We start from the raw sequence: 21,052 nt of genomic DNA on the forward strand, positions 1-21,052 counted from the left end.
TGGCCACAGAAGACCATTCAAACTAGGTTTCTTCCTTGTGTCTCAAATCAGGTAGAAAAAAGAGTTAACGCACACCGTCCAGTTAGGGCTGTAATCGTCTTCTGTATTGACTACTGAGATGCCATCTCATTCTCTCTGTGAAGCTCTGATGATGAACTTCCTCCCTGCACCCTGTCGAAAGGAAGCCTGTGGCCTCCTCACCAGTGGCCCTTCTCTTTTGTTTCTCCGGAAAGGCCAATTGGTAAGCCCCCTTCCCTTCCCACTCCATAACATAATTAAAACAGAGAGCGAGAGTATGGAGAGTAAAACCACTCTGATGTATATTTACAGTGTTTTTTGTCATAATTAGCAGAGTGGGTAATCCATTCAGACGTGCTCATTAAGTTATCTCGCATGCCTTGCCTCTCCCCCATCTCCCCTCTCCCCTTGTTAAAAAGAGATTTGACGTTAGCTTCGGTTGGAGAGTGGGAACGCGGTAAGCATATAATCTCTATCTCTCTCACTCACTCCCCCTGTTTCTGCTGAAGCACCAACGAAAACCGTCTGACTGAGTCCTCCTCTAAGACATGAGCTGAGAGAGTGAAGCCATCAATGTAAAAGGCTATCTATTAGTACAGTGTGAGTCTGTGCCTTCTCTAATGACACAAATACAATTACAATGCACCCTGAATCTGTATAATACCTATCTTATTTCACTGTCCCCTAAAAGCACAGGATCTACTGTAAATCATGGGGTTTATGAGTCACATCTTTATACTAGTCACTCCACTATTTCTGGAGGCCTGAGCCAAATAGATTTACCAAGATATTCTCTGTGTTCAAGACAACTGGGGTGAAAATGATAATATACTCATTTTTTTTTATTTAACCTTTATTTAACTAGGCAAGTCAGTTAAGTTATACTCATATGAGTATAAAATGACTGCAGCTTAGAATAAAACATTTATACAAGCCACTTCAACCTCTTTTTATACCATCCTTATGTAACTGGCCTACAATATGCCTTCATTTGAATAATTACATATAAGGGGTAGAAGAGCTGTGCACATGGCCTGTATAATACATGTAAACGTCTGCATTTATTTAATTTTATTTAAAATGATCGAGACATCTGTCTTTGATTTTTTTTTGTATCACAGTCTGGAAATAACCTTATGAGTTTTAAAAAATCTATAAGGGAAACTTCAATTGAATTGTCCGCTGTATTTTTCAGTTATGAAAGAATGGATAAGGCAATATTTTTTGATAGATCCTATTTTTGCTTGTGAATTGTCAGTACGTGATACATTCAGGTAGACGGAAGTTTAATGCAGGTGAGTAGAACGCGAGGGGTGTGGTTTCAAACTACCTGTGACAGGTCAAGTTACCTGCTACATTCATAACGCCGGCGTGCTCTTTCTATAGTTGTTACATTTACAAGAGAAAGCAGATCAACTTCACAAATGACATCCTATGGTTGTTTCTTTAAGCGTGCACAAACGTCCCGCCGCATTTCGAATAAGTGTTTGTCATATTTAGGTATCAAGCGAAATGGAGCTTCCAAGTGTCAAGACCTCCCAGCTGTATGAATCCTACCTGTGAATCCAGACGAAGTAGAATCGTAAGTTGCCCGTTTGTTTCACTCTCTCAATGCTATTGGGGCTTTTTGACGTCAACATAGTTTAAACGTTCGAGTAGGTCTATTAAAATGTAAAATTATAACATGTTATTTCATTCTCGTTTTGTTTGGCGAGAGACAAAGTGGGGCATTAACATTGACGAAATTCGAATGTTGTTATTACAAGTTCCAAGAGCAGACAGGAATGGTGTTTATCTCAGGTAGTACTAACTTGTAGGCCTAAAGTGTCATTTCCACTTAAATTGTTTTCAAAAGGAACCGGTTACTGTCTGGCTGCTGTACTATGAAACTACAGTATGCATGACTCATTTTTACAAGTGAATTCCCTGTCATGCCCTGAGGTTATTACTTTTTGAGGATGTGGCATCAATAGCTTTACTGCTGGACCTACAACTCCTAGTGGAACCAAATACTCCTCAGCCATCTAATTTTCACTGAAAATTGTGCTCTTTTCACAAGGTCTGCACATCTATCACTCCCGTGTTTAATAGCTAAATTGTAAATATTTTGCCACTATGGTCTATTTATTGCCTTACCTCCCTAATCTTACCTCATTTCCTCACACTGTATGTAGATTTTTTCTATTGTGTTATTGACTGTACGTTTGTTTATTCCGTGTGTAACTCTGTGTTTGTGTCGCACTGCTTTGCTTTATCTTGGCCAGGTCGCAGTTGTAAATGAGAACTTGTTCTCAACTAGCCTACCTGGTTAAATAAAGGTGAAATAAAAATAGGTAGAGTACTTTTACACAACAAATTGCACATCACTTTTGCGGGCCGATGTCTAAACCTTGTAATGCCAGTGACTAAAGCAAATTTCTATTGGCCTAATGGGAATCGCAGTGTATCTTCACAGCCCTTTGACAGTCCTTTTTTCATTAGTGACCAGCAATTAGATAAAATGATTCTGCTCCTTTGAGCAGTGCTTGACCTGAAGAAATTGGTGTCGGCTAATTAACTACTGAATCAGTCAGCAACATCCCTCAGACAAGTGCCAGGCCCTGGACCAGAAAGCTGACAACGGGCTGTCTGTGAAACCCAACTCATGAGTTTGTGAGCAGACGTCTATCAGGATATCTTAGATAGCTATTTAATTTACTATCCCTGACCTAGAGATAAAGGGTGTAGGGACATTAATCAGAAGGAGAATTGCAGGCCTTTCTCATTTCGGTATTGATATGATACCCTCTCATCATTGAAGGTTACAGATCTCTTAATCACAAAATGTCCCCTCTTCAGGGGCTCAGCTCCTGAAGAATATCATCTGGCAGTAGAGTATCACTCCAAGCTCCCTACATGGAGCTGAGAGGGAAAATAAACAGATCAAAGATTTCTCAACTGGATTCAGGGTCGGATTCATTTACCTGCTGCTCTCCTATAACCAAAAATGTATGGTATAACAGGGACTCTAAAGTATTGTGATTTATTTTGGTTTCTGTCCAGACATCCATTTTGATTAAGTCTATCTGTCCGTCTATGCCCCTCTTGCAGACGTCCATCGCAGGCCTCTAAATGGTTTCCAGAAAGTTTTTTATTTTTATTTTTATTCCAGTCAATTTCCGTTGCATTCATTAGCTTGCTCTTTTAGTTATTTAGCCAAACACATTTAATTATGTTCATTTCCCCTGATAATGTCTTATAAATGAATTGTAGGACACAAGGAACATTGCGAACCACTGAGTCTAATTGAGTGCTCCAGCCCTCTAAGAATTGAGTTCCATTCCCATATCCTATATGGCATTGTGTGTGGCTGCATGATGGTCACCCTAAAGAGAGGTGCGGTCACTAACGGAGGAATGTGCTCTGCATTTGAACAAAGATGACCTCCCCCCCCCCCCAAAAGCCATTGTACTCTTCACTCTTCAGTCCTGGGCTCTCTTGTGTGACTGGGGTTATTCTCTCTCTCCTCTTAGCGATAGTATAGCTATGATATCCAGAGCACCAGTTTCCCATGCCTGATCAAGCACAACATTAGATACAGCCCTCATTAAAGGAGATTTTATCTGACACCAAACATAATGTGTAACCTAAAGTGTACTTGACCACACAGTCTCTTCCTGTTCCCGGGCCAAGCCTCTTGTTCCATTGTGTTCACGTAATTTCTCTGTTTTCTGTCTTTGTTGTCTTGTACTCATCACCTACTTTAGGCATTTTATACAGACACTTGAAATCTAAAGACTGCGGTATTGCTGTTGGAAACATGGGGTCGGATTTCACCAACGTAGCATTGTTTCCAAACACACCTTTTTAGTAAATATTGGTAGGGAAGGCTCAGTAATTCTAGCAGCCTATGAAATATGAGAAAGCTTTTGTAGTGTATTTGATGTTTAACCACGTTTTTTTTATTAGAGTGCAGTAGTGTTACAAACTAATATTTGTCTTTCAGTCACTGAGGGCTGAATACTACAGTCTCGGTACTACAGTACACAACTCACTCACTCTATCACCCTTTCTCCTATCTGTCCCTCTGTCTTTCAATCAGTGTTTCTCTCCTTTCTCTCTTATTCTGCTTCGCCCTCCATTTTGTCTCTGCCATTTCTTTCTCGTTCTCCCTCAATTAATGCAGAGACTTAGTTGGAGGGTGAAAAAGTTTCCATCGAGGGTCACCAGATCTCTCCTCTGGACCTGCTCCTTTCCTGTCCCACAACTGACTGTTTTAAGTGTTCTGATCTTGGATCAGTTCAGGGGTGACTAACGGTGAGTTTCTCTCCCTGGCTGCCTCTTTCTCTGTGCAGATGGAGGGATAGATCAGGTGTCCCAGGCCTGTCTTCCGCACTCCATCCGGACAGCAGAAAGGCACATTTGTTCACTTTGTGAGTCTTTTGTGCTCCCGAGACAATGGCCGCAGTCTCTGGGCCATTGGGGTGAGGAGAGCGAGTTTGAGGGGGATGGGTTGGGAGCAGTTGAAGACGTGGCACTGCGCTCCATTTTCTCTGCTCCTCACTGGCTGTTCCACCGGATGTCCCCCACGGCTGCTGCTCCTCACTGGCTGTCCCACCGGATGTCCCCCACGGCTGCTGCTCCTCACTGGCTGTCCCACCAGATGTCCCCCACGGCTGCTGCTCCTCACTGACTGTCCCACCGGATGTCCCCCACGGCTGCTGCTCCTCACTGGCTGTCCCACCGGATGTCCCCCACGGCTGCTGCTCCTCACTGGCTGTCCCTCCGGATGTCCCCCACGGCTGCTGCTCCTCACTGGCTGTTCCACCGGATGTCCCCCACGGCTGCTGCTCCTCACTGGTTGTCCCACCGGATGTCCCCCACGGCTGCTGCTCCTCACTGGCTGTCCCACCAGATGTCCCCCACGGCTGCTGCTCCTCACTCTGCCCGCGGTATGGCACAGAAGGAAGTGGTCGGACATGCTGCAAAAGAGACGGGCACTGTAAACGTGTCGATAGGCATGCTAACTGTTGGGATGAGAATAGATCAAGGTGTATTTGTTAAGATGTCATTATTTCAGCTATGGTGACGTGCACAGTTGTCACTTTTCACAAATAGTATGTTATGTTTCCAATGGCTCTGTACTTGCTATTTGTTTAATTTTGCCTACTGTGCCTAGTCCTTTCGACTGAACTGCATTCGCCCTCCGTGTTGTTGAAGTACTGAACTAGTTGGCATGGACTAAAAAGTGCTGAAGTCAAAGTTAAGTTTTGTTGAGCAAGACTAACTACGTGGTCACTGGTGGTGCTGTAGAGCCCATCTAATAGTATCCAGGCAGATAAATGTGATTCATGCAGCGGTGTGGTGCCTCGGTCTGTTCAGCCCTGAGCCTCTGCTCCAGGCATGGGAGCTGCATACCAATAGCTGTTTTTTTTTTTGGGGGGGGGGGGGTTTCACCTTCAGAAGAGGAGGAGAGGAGCTGCCTTCACACACCCGTACAAAGAATGACCTGTCCCAGCTGCTTATAAACTTTGTGTCCACCGCAAGTCAGACGGCTAAAAGGATGCAATTGCCAATTAATTATTGTCCCCGAACGCTGTCCCGCTAAGAACATGTAGCCAGCAGTACGTGACCTGGAGGTTGAGTCAATATTTAGGCAAATGACAGTTGATACTTTCTGTCAAAGACTGAATAGCAGACTGACTCCGCAGGTTAACAATCCTCTTTTCCCTGGTAATGTTCCTGCTTCACGCTCCCAGCCTGTCCGTCAGGTGGTCCAGGATGCTACCGGTGTCAGCTGACGAAGCATCCATCAAGGAAATGTCAGCGGCCAATCACGCTTTAATGGCTGTGTTGACGCTGTCATTAATTTTCATGTGTCTCGCGCAGCAGGGCTCGTCTGGGCAATCGTTGGCTGATGACGTCAACAGCTCACCTTTTGTCTGAGCCGGAGAGGTATAGTTTTGTTTCTTCCATAGCAGACAGCAGTTTCACTGTTTGGGTTCATTCAGCTCTCTCACTTATTCAAATGCTGGTATTGTTATGGAAAACTATCAATATGCATCTGCTTTGCCCCTCTACACCCCTACCACGACAGTAATATGACTCATGCACATTGTGGGCGTAAGCTGACATTAGTTTACTTGTCATATCTCTATTCATGTATTCATGGGCAGGTAGTTACTCTAGTCTGTGCAGAAATGGTGACTTGACATCCAGTGTCTTAGGACTGTACTATATACACAGATGGCCTTTGCCATACTGTAAAGAGGAAGGTTTTAACAGAGTAAATGTAATGTCATTGAGAAGTAGCCTATTTATTGGGACTGTATCATCACCTGCAGCCAGAGAAGCCCCCTGCCCTTTGTGCTGTCTAGAGGGGGACTGAAACCTAACCATGACATTTTTTTTTATGGAGGGCGTATATGATACAGGCATGTATGTCTCGAAACCTGAGCTTCTGACCCGAGTCCCCATGGAATTACATGTTACTCAACTACTGGCTGTCAGCTTCCATCATATACTGCAACCCTAACCCCCTCACACACACACACACTATTCAACACTGGAGAATTGATTAACCTCTCACCATAGATCTGGAGCCTCGTTGCCGCCCAGCCCTCTCTCCCTCCCAGCCTGCAGAAATTACGAGTGCCCTTTAGAAGCTGTGACATCTGCGTGTTCCATTATACTCCAGAATGGACTGAGCTCCTCTAACAGGTACAAAAGTAATAAAACTGCTTTCGATTTTCAACTCCCATCGCCCCGAGGCCCAATCCAGTGACTCCTTGCCCTCTTTCAATGGAGCAGTCAGCCACACACGCTTATGAATGTTGAGATGCGACTGACTGACGCTGCTCTCTCGCGTAAAAAGAAAAGGACGTTTCATGGTGTTCATATTCATATTTAACCAATGGCTGGCAGCCATTTTGAAAGCCCTGCGTTCTCTTCTATCTGAATATGAAGAGGAGAAGATGACCGTTGATAAATCTGTCTGATTGGTAGTGTTATTCCCTGTCTCACTCTGGATGATTAGTCAAAGGGCAGAGGTCAACCTCAGGCCAGTCATTGCGGCAGCAGTCTGCTGTGCCGGATTATCAAGTGTGACATTAGTCCGGAGAGGTCCGTTGACTTGCCAATGATTAACAATAAGCCCCCGGTACCAGAGTAGCCAACCTTCCTTGGCATATTCAGCAGGTAAGGGACCGGGGGAAATCTATTTGGCATTTTCTTATACCAGGGCCACAGTTGTGCCCTCGTAACTCTTCCGGGCAGTGTGAAGAAGTGGTTTATCGGCCTCCAAGGCTGAGGGAATTCTTAAAGAGCCTACAGGCTACTTCCACAATCTGGATTTCTATTTAACTGCATAAAAAAAAAAAGAACTGCCATGGAAAAGAACACTCCTGTGTTAATTTATTATGAAGTGTTAAGTCTCCAGGGCATCTCAATCAAGTTGTTTACGGGACATTTTGATTGACAACACTAGTAATGTGAGCAGATTGGGTTGGCATAACGCAGTGGTAACCATGTGAACCTTGTGTTCCCTGTTTCATGTCACCGTAAGATAAGCAATATTTACTTTTGGGTCATATAATCATCCCCTTCCATTTTATTGATGTTGTCCATAACTGTATCACACATGATAGTAGTTCAGACTCCACCGACAGCCTGGTCTCACATCTGCCCTACATAAACTTTTTCCTGGCAGTCTCTGTGACCTATGGACTTCAGTTTAGTCATTAGTTGTGGGCATGTCACTGTCTGAGAGGTTGGCTCAAATGGAGAGTTTCTCACAGCTTTGTGCCACACAAATGAACCAACTGAGAACCACGTAAGAAGTTTGCCAAGAGTTCAAACTTGATAGTGAAATCTCTGCACTGACTAAAGAACTTCTGCAATCCTGACTGTTCCTCAAGAGGATATGAAAGGAATACTAAGTATAGACAGTTGGGTCGATGGACGCTCACAAGTGGGATTGCAGATTGCCAGTGATGTGTATTGGAAACATCCTCCACACTGTTCTACTTCCCCTGGAAGGAGCTGTCATTCCTTTCACATAGCAACATGCCTTCCGCCCTGAAGCATGGCAACATGGAAATGAGTTATGAATGACAATGAGAAGACTGCATCAAAAAGTATCCTCAGTAGCTAATGAATGCAAAAAATAAATGTTTAAATCGGTGGTATTCAAATGTTGTTGTTTTTCGCAGGGACCCCATATTTTTGCCCCAATAATTATTTGCGATCCCACCCAAAATTGAATGACAAATTTACATTTTTACATCAACAAATAACCAACAATTGATTACATCAAAATGAAAGAAACCAATAAATACAATTATCTTTCTCAAAAAACATTTGTTGTTCCATACAATGATCTGTACTCGTAAGGTTTTGTTTTTGAAGTAAGTTCCCCCTGTGATGCTACTAGGGGTCACAACCCCGACTTTGAATATCACTGCTCTAAATGGTATTTAGATAAACATGAGTCTTTTTGCCAATATTTTCTGTTTATAATTCACGATCAAAGATCTGACAGCCTCAGAAACCTGTGCCCACTCTGAAACGTTACCTGACAGGCTGCTGCCCAATGTGCCGTCAATCACTGAATAAAAGCGAGAGAAAGAAGGAAAGAGAAACTATTATACTATACTGTAGAGATGACAGACAAAACCAGGATTAAACAGACCGGGCCTACAATCAGGATTAAACAGACCGGCCTGCATGAATCAAATCAAATGTTATTGGTCACATGCAGATGTTATTGCGAGTGTAGTGAAATGCTTGTGCTTCTAGTTCCGACAGTGCAGCAATATCTAACATGTAATCTAACAGTTCCACAACAACTACCTAATACACACAAATCTAAGTAAAGGATAGGCAAGATGATATAAAATACAGTGTATATACATATGAGATGAGTAATGCAAGATATGTAAACATTATTAAAATGACTAGTGATCCATTTATTGAAGTGGCCAATGATTTCAAGTCTATGTAGGCAGTGGCGGTTCTGGGGGGAGGGGGAGGGGCAGTGCCCCTGTGACAACAATTTTGGACCCCCTTGTGGCCCCCCTAAATGTGGAGTATGAAATCATTTTTACATAACTAATTTTTGCTATCGTTCTTTTTTTACATCCGTTATTAGACAGTGGCAACGATGATGATTATGAACATGGTATTTTGCCTGCTAATGCCTGCAATGCAGTGAAGAAAACGATGACAACAATAACGTCTAATGTAACTGGCCCCTCTGACTGTACAACTGGCCCCAGCTTGCCCCCCCCCCCCCCCCCCCCAGTTGAAATGGTCTAGAACCGCCACTGTATGTAAGCAGCAGCGTCTGTGTTAGTGATGGGTGTTTAACAGTCAGATGGCCTTGAGATGGAAGCTGTTTTTCAGTCTCTCGGTCCCAGCTTTGATGCACCTGTACTAACCTCAACTTCTGGATGGTAGCGGGGTGAACAGGCAGTGGCTCGGGTGGTTGTTGTCTTTGATCTTTTTGGCCTACCTGTGACATCGGGTGCTGTAGGTGTCCTGGAGGGCAGGTAGTTTGCCCCCGGTGATGTGTTGTGTAGACCGCACCACCCTCTGGAGAGCCTTGCGGTTGTGGGTGGTGCAGTTGCTGTACCAGGTGGTAATGCAGCCCTACAGGATGCTCTCAATTGTGTATCTGTAAAAGTTTGAGGGTTTTAGGTGACAAGCCACATTTCGTCAGCCTCCTGAGGTTGAAGCGGTGCTGTTGCGCCTTCACCACACTGTCTGTGTGAGTGGACCATTTCAATTTGTCTGTGACATGTACGCCGAGGAACTTAAAACTATCCACCTTCTCCACTGCTGTCCCGTCGATGTGGATAGGGGGGTGCTCCCTCTGCTGTTTCATGAGGTCCACGATCATCTCCAATGTTTTGTTGACATTGAGTGAGAGGTTGGTTTGCAGACACTATACTCCGAGTGCCCTCACCACCTCCCTGTAGGCTATCTTGTTGTTCGTAATCAGGCCTGCAACTGTTGTCGTCTGCAAACTTGATGATTGAGTTGGAGGCGTGCATGGCCACGCAGTCGTGTGAACAGGGAGTACAGGAACGGGCTGAGCACGCACCCTTGTGGGGCCCCAGTGTTAAGGATCAGTGAAGTGGTTGTGTTTCCTACATTCACCACCTGGGGGCGGCCCGTCAGGAAGTCCAAGACCCAATTGCACAGGGTGGGGTTGAGACCCATGGCCTCTAGCTTAATGATGAGCTTGGAGGGTACTATGGTGTTGAATTCTGAGCTATAGTCAATGAACAGCATTCTTACATAGTTATTCCTCTTGTCCAGATGGGGTAGGGGAGTGTGCAGTACGATGGTGATTGCATCGTCTGTGGATCTATTGAAGCGGGTCTCGGGTGTCAGGTAAGGTAGAGGTGATATGATCCTTAACTAGACTCTCTGCACTTCATGATGATGAAGTGAGTGCTACGGGGCGATAGTCCTGTAGTTCACTTGCCTTTTTGGGTTGCGGAACAGTGGTGGCCATCTTGAAGCATGTCCATCAACACACCAGCCAGCTGGTCTGCGCCGGCAGCCTTGCAAGGGTTAACACGCTTAAATGTCTTAGTCACGTCGGCCACAGAGGAGAGACCACAGTCCTTGGTAGCGGGCCGTGTCGGTGGCACTGTATTATCCTCAAAGCGGGCAAAGAAGGTGTTTAGTTTGTCTGGAAGCGTGACGTGGCTGGTTTTCTTTTTGTAGTCCGTGATTGTTTGTAGACCCTGCCACATACGTCTCGTGTCTGAGCCGTTGAATTGCAACATTTTCTGTTGACATTTCACTTGTTTGATGGCCTTGCGGAGAGAATAACTACACTGTTTGTATTCTGCCATATTCCCAGTCACCTTGCCATGGTTAAATGCGGTGGCTCGCGCTTTCAGTTCTGCGTGAATGCCGCCATCTATCCACGGTTTCTGGTTAGGGTAGGTTTTAATAGTCACGGTGGGTACAACATCTCCTATGCACTGACCAGACAAGTGCATGTTTCAGACTGCTTTAATTACACACCCTCAGCTTTTGTTGTATGATTTTCTAAAGGCAGGCAGAAATGGTTAATGTCAACATTGATGGGACCGAAGGACTACTCTTTACTGTTTTCATTTCCTATCCAACAGTCTGTAATGTGAAAACGTCCTCTGTTTTCAGCTCCTAACCCCTTTTTAGAATGGTCTGAACTGCTGAGTCATAATTCATAAGAGGGAGTGCTACTACAAAACGATTAGATGGCCCAGAAAATTACCTCTTGGCCATTCGGGTAGTTGCCTCACTTTGGGAGAGGCATTCAGCTACGCGCCATCTGCGCTGTCTCTCTCAATTCCTGGGCAGTCATTCAGAACTCTGTTTGTAATTACTTATATGAATAACCCTGATGGGTTAACTCAGGTGCTCACCCAACACTGAGTGCTCCAAGACATCCCACCCTTGATTTTCTTTTTTTCCAAAGATCGCACCTTTTTACGGAGTGCATTGAAAAGCATGTAGGGTCCATCTGATAACATACTATAGACATTGTTACTGTGAAAAATGCTTTCAAATGAATTGCATTGAGTATGTGTGTTGTAATTGTCACCTCATTTCGGAGTGTTGTAATGCAGCGACACTTTCCCACCCCAAACAGGTGGAGCTGCCCAGGTGACAGGTGGAGCCCAAGATGCCTGTGGAGGTGCCACTCTCAGCCGGTAGTCATGGACAACATTGTCCCTGCAGCACAGGAAGTGACATAATGTCGGAAGAGGTTGAACGTCGAGTCGCTACCCAGTCTGTGAACAGCCCCTTGCGATTGGACCTGATCCTAGAGCACACTGAGCCCCTACTTTCCGAGTCCCACTTCCTGCCTCTACTAGATATCAGTGAGGAGCCCCAAGACTGTCTGCCACTGGGAAACTGCTTGATCCAAGATGGAAGCCTGTCTCTGGATGGATGTGTCCAGTGAGTGTGTATCAGAAAAATCCCCTTTCTCAACTCCTCAACACATTAGTTTTCTCTTCTGACCCCTATGGGGTTTTCTCAAGTGTATTTGCTGATTTGAAGGATTAAGACCTAATTAACGTGGACAGTTAATTAATGGATAGTAGATTATATTGATCAACAGGGCGATTCTGCAGTCTCTCCTAGCAGTGAACCATACTACCCTAATCGATGTGCTTTTCTGTTTACCAGTCTGACCTTTGTTTGTTTTATCTCGCAAAGGTTGGAAAGAAAATGGGTGCTATGGCATGAGTTCATGAAGGAGTGCTCCTCTCTCTGCGACTGGCTCCAATTGGCTGAGAAGTCTGCCGACTCCCCGAGATCTGCCCATGTGCTCTTTGTCACTGCCAAGGAGGAGCTCAAGAAATTTGAGGTAAAAAGAGACTAGATTAGGCCGTCTAATGTCCATCTAAAGCCCCATGTTGGTGGTGTTATTACAGCACTGTTTTGTTCACCTGTATAATAGAACAGACAGAACAACAAGTCTCTATCTAAACCCCCAGTTGTTGTGCTCTCCCCTCCCAGAGCCTGAGGACCCAGGCTGGGGCTCGGCTGGTGCAGCTGGACAGTCTGACCCTTAGGAACAGGACCCTGACCAGGCTCTTTGATGGGGCCATGCGGTCACGCCTGCTGGGCATGGCCAAGGACTGTGGTCAGCGCTGGGACCGCCTACATGGAACCATTGAGAGTGTCTGCCGCAGACTCAAGGTAAGAGGTGCAAGATACCCCCTTCCGCCATCACACAGATGTCTAAGGCAGTGTATATAAGGGACATTTATTTTTTGCGCTACATCCAACCCCCCTCGCTTCACATGCTCTCTTTCCTACCCTGTCTTCTCCTGCACCTCCCCCAGCACTGTGTGTCCCAGCGGGAGGAGTTTGATGGCCAGAGGGAGGAGATGGCTGTGTGGCTTGCTGACATGGACCTTAGGCTGACCGAGGTGGAGCACTTCTCTGGAAGGGACACCTGTGACAAGATGCGGGAGCTGCAGGTAAAGGACATGGCCTAGGACTGTACTGGACAGGACTGACCAGCCAAGTAATCTAACCACGCAATCAGCGGTCCTCACTTGTGCCTAACATAATTTTGCATGTACTTTACCTGGTAATTTATCTGTAATTCCCATTAACTGTCCCTGACTTGCTGCTACCTGATGCCAGTACCAGGCCTTTCCCCTGGTAAATGTTTCCTCTCTGATTTAACTGTGCTGTGTGTATGGCCTCAGAGCTTCCAGGAGGCAGTGGGGGAGAATGCGGGGCGTCTGAACTGTCTCCTGGAGCGGGGTGAGGCGCTAATCCAGAGGAGCGAGCCAGAGGACGCCCAAGATATCGAGGCGGGGCTGCAGGAGCTGCTGCTCTACTGTGCCCAAGTATTTGAGGGAGTGGGCCATCTGCACACACGCCTGCTCAGCATGAGACTGGTATGGTCTGCTTAACCTGTATCTTTAACTGCACCTGCCACTCTAAGACCCTGCTCTTCTAAGCTTCTGTCCGCTGTTCTGAAAGGCATATATGGGTTAAAGGAAGCTAGTGAAGACAAGCGAGGTGACTTTTGGGTTGTGAAATATGTCAATTTCTCTCTTGGCTCTGAACAGCTGTTCCAGGCCAAATGCTGAGAACAACTCTACCATTATTGTGTTTTTATAGCATCCTTATAGTTATTACCTTCCACTTACACCTCCTCCTTTGCTCCCTCCTCTCCATGTCAGGTGTATGAGGATGACTGGGTACTGACTCAAGCCTCTGACTCCGGCTGTCCGTCTGAGGTCCTGTTGGAGCAGGATGGTGTGTTTGAGAAGGGCAGTGCCCCAGACCAGCGGAACCCCACCAACCTGGACCACATGGTGCTGGAGTGGGACCCCTCCGTCGACATCGGGGGCCCCGTCTCCCAATACGACGTTGGCTTGTCATATTTCAGCGCCCACACAGGTAGGCAATGAAATAATTTACTATGGATTAAAATGAAAAGTTTATCGTGTTCTATCCTCAAACATTGGGATACCATGAGAACATTTTAAATGATTAACGCCGTCATTGTTTTCGATGTGCGTTGGTGAGGCTTGGCACCAGATTTGAGGTGTGCTTGTGTCATTCAAACAGATCGAGAGAAGCCATTGGCAAGAGATGGTGTGAAGAGGCGGAGTTACCTCAGCTCCATAGGCTCTCAGTCTGATCTAAATAACAGCGCAGCAGAGGACATGGTGAGTAGCTCCTCCTACTGATTTGTATTCTGGCGCTCCGCTCGGCCACTGTTCCCTTAGGCTCAGAGGCACACGCAGGTCAACATGTTTTTGCAATATTATCAGGAATGTAAACTTGTGTTCAACCGGCAAAGGAATTTGGTGTATACTGAAGTATGCGCATCCGCTTGTCAGGGTGAAACAAATGATCCATTGAAATTATGATGAGGCACAATGTTGTTCTTCAATTTGATTAACAAGGAGTTATTGTGTGTGTGTGTGTGTGAGAGAGGTGGAGAATGTGTGTGTGAGAGAGAGGTGGAGAATGTGTGTGTGTGAGAAAACAATCTTAGTGCTCTGTTTCCAGTTAACCCTAAAGCCAATACTTCCATTATCACCGGTGTCAGTAGGGAGAAGTTTTGTTTTGCTGGTGTGACTAATATAATACTGATTGTGTTGCACTGCTGTTGAACTCAAACCAAAACCCATTGGAATTAATAGTGGAAGATACATTAGTGTAGGATTGATTTTTAGCATCTGATTAAGCCAGCAATATAAAGACATCAAAGCCTCTGAGGATTTTGCATATTAAAGCAGAAAACCTCACTGAAATGTGTTAGTTCATTCCAGGTAAAATTACACAATCTATCCTCATTTGTCGCTGGTGTTTCCAGAGGCCGGAGAGGAGGTTTGAGTATGCAGGTCCAGAGGTGTTCTCACCTCCCACTACCCAGAGTGTCAGAGATGACAGACCTCTACTCTCTGGCTGCTGGATGACCTCCACGCCCGACGGACCCTACCCGGAGCCTGTGACCTTTGACCCTGCTCGCATCAGCGCTTGGCTGGGACAGACGCATGGACACACCGTCCCTTCTAGGGTCCCCTCGGTCCAACAGCGCAGAGCCTGCTCCAAGGCAGTCCAGACCGACAGTACTGGGAAGGTATGCCTTAAACCCAGTAAAACTCCTCTGCCTTTTCAAGACTGATCTAGTGTGCCCTCTGACCCATAATATCTCCTCCAAATTAGAATTCATTGTCATCTCAGTTTATTGGTGGAAATAATGACTTAGACAGAAACCCTCTGATCCTTTGAGGACATTCGACTTTGCCCACACCCAAAAAATTATAGCCGCTGCAGTCTGAAATGAGTAAAGTTGGAGGAATGAGCTGCTAGCAACAGTAGCCTTCATTGAGCAGCGTACTGCATCACATTTGAATCTTCACGTGTGTGTGTGTAGCTTTCTGGAACAGCTGAGAGATGTGCCCTGGAGCCTCCACAAGACTCCTGACCGTCCACACTGATTAGATTCTGCTTATTTTCCTCTTTACTAGCATTGGTCCAGAGAGGGGCATGTATAGTGAGACATACACACAAAGGTGTTTGGTTCTATGCAGACCTGCTTTGTGGAAAAGGATCACTTTTTTTTTTTTTTTTTACACTATGACTAGCTCTAGGAATCGACTTTCCTTTTCAATATTTGCAAAAATGCATGGAGAATTCAGTGGCATCACGAAGTGAATATCCATAGAATCATCCACACTCAGTGTTTTGTGTCATTGCATGCAGCTTTAAATTCATTGCCCACTATTTTGGGAGTCTCACATCGCCTACAAAGAGTATCCTATACCTCGTCTCCCTCGTAAACAAAACAATAAAATTGAGATTTATAAATGTATCGGTGTAGCAGAGGCCACGTTTTAAGTGTCACCAGAACAGAAACAGCCCAGGAACATTTCCCTTCTGTTCTTTTGGGAGGGTGCTTTTTTCTTTCTAATTAAGCTGTCTGAAGCCCAGCCTGACTAAAGCATTCTGTTCGCCAGAGGGGGACACGTCCATAAGAAAGTGAATCGCTGTGCTGATGGAAAGCCTGATTTCACTGCAAAGCCTCACCTTGCAGAGTAACCATTTCCAATTCAAAGGGGCTCTTGTAATTTCTTTGCGCTTGTGGCTTAATTGGCAGCTTTACAGGGACGGCGGAACGTTCTAGCGTTAACTGGATTTTTTTATGTCTGTAATTGCAGACGAGCGAATAAAGACACACCATAGGCCACGAGCGGTCGTCAGAACCCAGTGAGTGGATAGAGGGAGAGGGGCAGACGAGGGGCTGGTGGTTTGGTCCCATGAGAGAGGGGGGGTGAAGGGGGGCGCGGAAACCTCATTGGACCACATCTCGACATCTCTTTTAATTTACAATTGGCCTTTGTTGCATAGAAACACTGCATGTAGAATGAGTCTAGCCTGTGCCGTAACCCAAACTGCTCTGTGTATGTGTGTCAGTGTGCTGGTTGCTCTGAGGGAAGCCACAGTTTTGGGTACAACAATGTACTGAAGATGGCAGGTTGTATGCATGCAGATCACACTAAAAGTAAAAACCTTTGCCAGCTGCCTTGTAAAAAGTTGTATAGGCCTACAGAGCAGAGGCCAAAATGAATGCATCCCCTGTCGGGTTGTGTGTGTGTACACACAATCCCTCTCTCTGTTGATTCCTCTGTTTCTCTGCCAGTCTCCAGAGGAAGAGCTGCACTGCAATGCCTCATGGGAGGTGGTCCATAGTGAGCAACTGTGAGTAAAGTCTTATTCACGTGTAAACTTTGGCTGCCTTTAAACAGGAAGACCAATTCTGATCTTTTGCCCAATTATTTGTATTTTGACCAATCAGATCTTTTGCCAATAATTGTGCAAAATATCAGCATTGTTCTGCCTGTGTAAACGCAGCCTATATGTTTTAATATTCAGTGCTTTGGTTCAACTTATATTACTGTACTATCATAGTTTTTACTTATTATACGTAGATGCACTCAAATAGGCTTAACTTTCATAACTACAACACTGCAAGTACCCGTCGTGACATTTGATATTCCACTCAACACCAATTAGAAGAAGATAGCAAATCTCACTCCATGTGATTTATTGACATTATAAACAGCACACACTCCCAGTCCCCAAGGTCAATAACAACCTCTGACTTCAACGATGCTGAGACTTTGTAATTCTATCACGCTCCTTCTATCCATTTCCTTCCTCCTCTAGGCCAAATGAGTGCCCTGACAGACAAACCCAGTGCAGCTCGTGGCCCCTGGGGGCACTAAAGACTCTGAGGAGCCTAGTGTTCCTGGTCGTCCTGCTGGCTGTGTTCCTAGCCCTGCTGGTCTGGCCCACAACACTCCTCATGGACTTAGAGTGCCACCGCTCCAACTCCTTTGCCCGCACCTTCCAACTGGCCCTGAGCTACGTCAACGGGCCCCCGCCAACCTGAGGGACAAAAGTGTCCCAGAAGGTGGTCACATCAAATCCGTGGTGAGCCCTGAACACACCTTATTCAGGGGGGACAGTCCCAGAATGCCTTTCCATTTCAAAACCATGAGTAAGGCATTAACAAGGAGGCCGTATGAGAAAAGAGAGAAATTAAGAACTATTAGGCCCAATAAAAATGTGGCCTTGGTATTTATTATCTGAATCCCTCCACCATCCTGCTGGCAGAAGTAGCTCATCTCTAATGGCATTCATAATGTCTTACTATGCCAGGGTAGCACTTTTGTTGATTGGTCTGTCATGATGGATTTGTAACTTATTTATGTGGTGATTATAATCTATATGGACGACTTAATGACGGCAAATACTTTGAGCAATTCTCTTTTGGGCATTTGAAATGATCTGTATATCAATATTTATTATGTCAAAGCTAGAGAGAGCTTTCGATTTATTCTGCACTCTATATTGCAAGCGCTTGGGACTATTGGTTCTATCTGCATTTTTGTCCAAATTGAGTTATTGATCAAGCCTTGTTCTGTTTAATGTTCTCTACCTATATAGTACTCTAAACACCCCAATCTTGTTAAATTCAAAAGAATACAAGACAAACATTGCTGACACCTTTCAAACCATTGAGAGTTTGGAACTTTGAAGCCAATTATCTCAGAATCATCTTTTTGCAGGTAATCGTTAGTCCCAAGCTCTCGATTTCACATGGGGTTTCTGCAAATGAATGATACTGAATGCCCGAGCTCGGATTTACTAGGGCGACTTGCAGAGATGACCCATTTGTAGGTCAATGGGATAGGTGACCTGGCTAATGCACTTAGGATAAATTAGCACTCCTTTTGTGCTGCTGCTGTGCGTGTGTGCGTGTGTGCGTGTGTGTGTGTGTGTGTGTGTGTGTGTGTGTGTGTGTGTGTGTGTGTGTGTGTGTGTGTGTGTGTGTGTGTGTGTGTGTGTGTGTGTGTGTGTGTGTGTGTGTGTGTGTGTGTGTGTGTGTGTGTGTGTGTGTGTGTGTGTGTGTGTGTGTGTGTGTGTGTGTGACCTTGTTTGCATGTGCGTGGGTCGTTAATTTAAACTCAATGAATTTCTTTTACATCTGCTGCGATGCCAACAGAGTCCAGCTGGAAAACAATCAGGCAAAAAGCCAACGCATCTGAGGCCAGTGATTACAGTGTAAGCCTCTAAACATACTGTATGGGTTATGTAGTAGTTTATGGTCAATGCTTATGTTTTGACATAGTGGATGCAATCCTGGATCTCATCCATATGTCACAAATGTAATGTCAGTCTTAAGAAGTGAATGGATAAAAACTCCATAATATTATGTGAGGTACATGCACCTCATCTGAAAATGTTGGAATATGTTTGCCTTATGCTTGTAGGTGTGTGTGTTTGTTTGTGGGGGAGTGTTTGCACGGAGTTTTGATTCTTGTCCGTCCAGTGTGTATCAGCGTGGAAATGTAGTGAAGTGTAACAAATCAGATTTCTTCAAATCAGATTCCTCAGCTTCTTGCATTTCATGGATGATTTTTAAACTTCCCCTTTATACAGTAAAGGATTCCAGTTTTTTTTTTTTATATATGTGGAGTTCAAGATCTGTACATGCGTCATGAAATTAAAGAACAGTGTGAGAACAAGCAGAGGGGTATAGATCTATTTTTCTTCTACTCTGTAATGTGTGTGTGTGTGGAATGGTATGTCGTGTGATTCTGATTTCGCCATAGTGCGATGGCCTGCAAGTATCTGGGCTAGTGGGTGAACTGAAAGGGGGTTTTGTACTGTTGCATGCAAAAAATGCACCCAAGAATGTTATAAATTCAATTAGTACGCAAATAAGTGAATGTCGGAAGAATTTGCAGATGACCTTTCCATGGCTGGCCCGTGAAAGGGAATTCTGATGCATAGGGTCAGGGAATCAGGATTGTGTGGCTAAAGAGGAGACATAGTCTTGACTAACAGGGCCACTCAGTTCACCCATGCTAATGAGGCAAATTGTGATGTTTTCAATCTATGCCTTTTTGGTTGTTTTGTCCTGTTTTCCCAATGACTCGTAAGAGGGGGAGTCGATATAGAGAACAAATTGCTGGTTTGTGTGTGTTTGGCACAACTGTTAACAATATAATTTAGGACCTGTGTAAAGACGGAAGGGCACGGCACGCTAGATTGGACTCTGGACCGAGATATACTGCAGGGTATCTGGTGCCACCGGCCAAATGACTGTAAAAACGGAACAAGTAAATGCTGCTATTTTCCCTTGAAGGACAAGCATTGCGGGCCCAGTGTCTCCTCAGGCGGCTGAGTAAATGAGACTTGTCCCCCGAGACATTCTGGTTAAACAGACCTTTCCAACTGACTTCTGATGTACTTATCAGAGGCACTGACACTGTGGTGTACTGTTTGCACAGCAAGTGTGCATACTGTAAAAGCCAGTGTGAAGAATGTCTGCTTTATTCCCCTGGATTTATCCCTGAATCCTTCTCTAACTGTACACTACTGGCCAATGTTTTTAGGCCAATCTAGTAAAAGCTGAGATGAAAGGAACTTTTTTTTTCTTTCTGTGTGGATATGGTTCTCTGCAGCAAAGTGATTTGTTTTCTATATTCCTGCTAAAGCACCAGCAATATATTTCACAGCCCCGGAGCCTATAGAAGAAAAAAAAAAATATATATATATATATATATACACACACACAGTGGGGAGAACAAGTATTTGATACACTGCCGATTTTGCAGGTTTTCCTACTTACAAAGCATGTAGAGGTCTGTCATTTTTATCATAGGTACACTTCAACTTTGAGAGACGGAATCTAAAACAAAAATCCAGAAAATCACATTTGTATGATTTTAAGTAATTAATTTGCATTTTATTGCATGACATAAGTATTTGATACATCAGAAAAGCAGAACTTAATATTTGGTACAGAAACCTTTGTTTGCAATTACAGAGATCATACGTTTCCTGTAGTTCTTGACCAGGTTTGCACATACTGCAGCAGGGATTTTGGCCCACTCCTCTATACATACCTTCTCCAGATCCTTCAGGTTTCGGGGCTGTCGCTGGGCAATACGGACTTTCAGCTCCCTCCAAAGATTTTCTATTGGGTTCAGGTCTGGAGACTGGCTAGGCCACTCCAGGACCTTGAGATGCTTCTTACGGAGCCACTCCTTAGTTGCCCTGGCTGTGTGTTTCGGGTCGTTGTCATGCTGGAAGACCCAGCCACGACCCATAATCAATGCTCTTAATGAGGGAAGGAGGTTGTTGGCCAAGATCTCGCGATACATGGCCCCATCCTCCCCTCAATACGGTGCAGTCGTCCTGTCCCCTTTGCAGAAAAGCATCCCCAAAAAATGATGTTTCCACCTCCATGCTTCACGGTTGGGATGGTGTGCTTGTGGTTGTACTCATCCTTCTTCTTCCTCCAAACACGGCGAGTGGAGTTTAGACCAAAAAGCTCTATTTTTGTCTCATCAGACCACATGACCTTCTCCCATTCCTCCTCTGGATCATCCAGATGGTCATTGGCAAACTTCAGACGGGCCTGGACATGTGCTGGCTTGAGCAGGGAGACCTTGCGTGCGATGCAGGGTTTTAATCCATGACGGCGTAGTGTGTTACT

At 45.0% G+C, this 21,052-nt stretch overlaps 1 protein-coding gene across 3 annotated transcripts; it reads left to right on the forward strand.

The window, feature by feature from the left end:
- The first annotated feature begins 1,280 nt into the window (after positions 1-1,280).
- LOC139547773 (nesprin-1-like) lies at positions 1,281-19,076 on the forward strand. Of its 3 annotated transcripts, none has more exons than XM_071356836.1 (12): positions 1,281-1,313; positions 1,519-1,600; positions 11,648-11,958; positions 12,220-12,370; positions 12,523-12,705; positions 12,852-12,989; positions 13,224-13,418; positions 13,707-13,926; positions 14,098-14,198; positions 14,852-15,118; positions 16,682-16,740; positions 17,209-19,076. In XM_071356836.1, the coding sequence occupies exons 3-12, from the start codon at positions 11,681-11,683 to the stop codon at positions 17,432-17,434; spliced, it is 1,818 nt and encodes a 605-aa protein (XP_071212937.1). In that variant the 5' UTR covers positions 1,281-1,313; positions 1,519-1,600; positions 11,648-11,680; the 3' UTR covers positions 17,435-19,076. The 3 variants fall into 3 exon arrangements, with proteins under 3 accessions (XP_071212937.1, XP_071212939.1, XP_071212938.1); XM_071356837.1 differs by lacking the exons at positions 1,281-1,313; positions 1,519-1,600 and adding exons at positions 5,837-5,952; positions 6,592-6,717; XM_071356838.1 differs by lacking the exons at positions 1,281-1,313; positions 1,519-1,600 and adding an exon at positions 5,822-5,952.
- Positions 19,077-21,052: the final 1,976 nt, after the last annotated feature.

Source organism: Salvelinus alpinus, chromosome 21 (genome assembly GCF_045679555.1).
Source record: "Salvelinus alpinus chromosome 21, SLU_Salpinus.1, whole genome shotgun sequence".
In the NCBI taxonomy this organism is placed as follows: domain Eukaryota; kingdom Metazoa; phylum Chordata; class Actinopteri; order Salmoniformes; family Salmonidae; genus Salvelinus; species Salvelinus alpinus.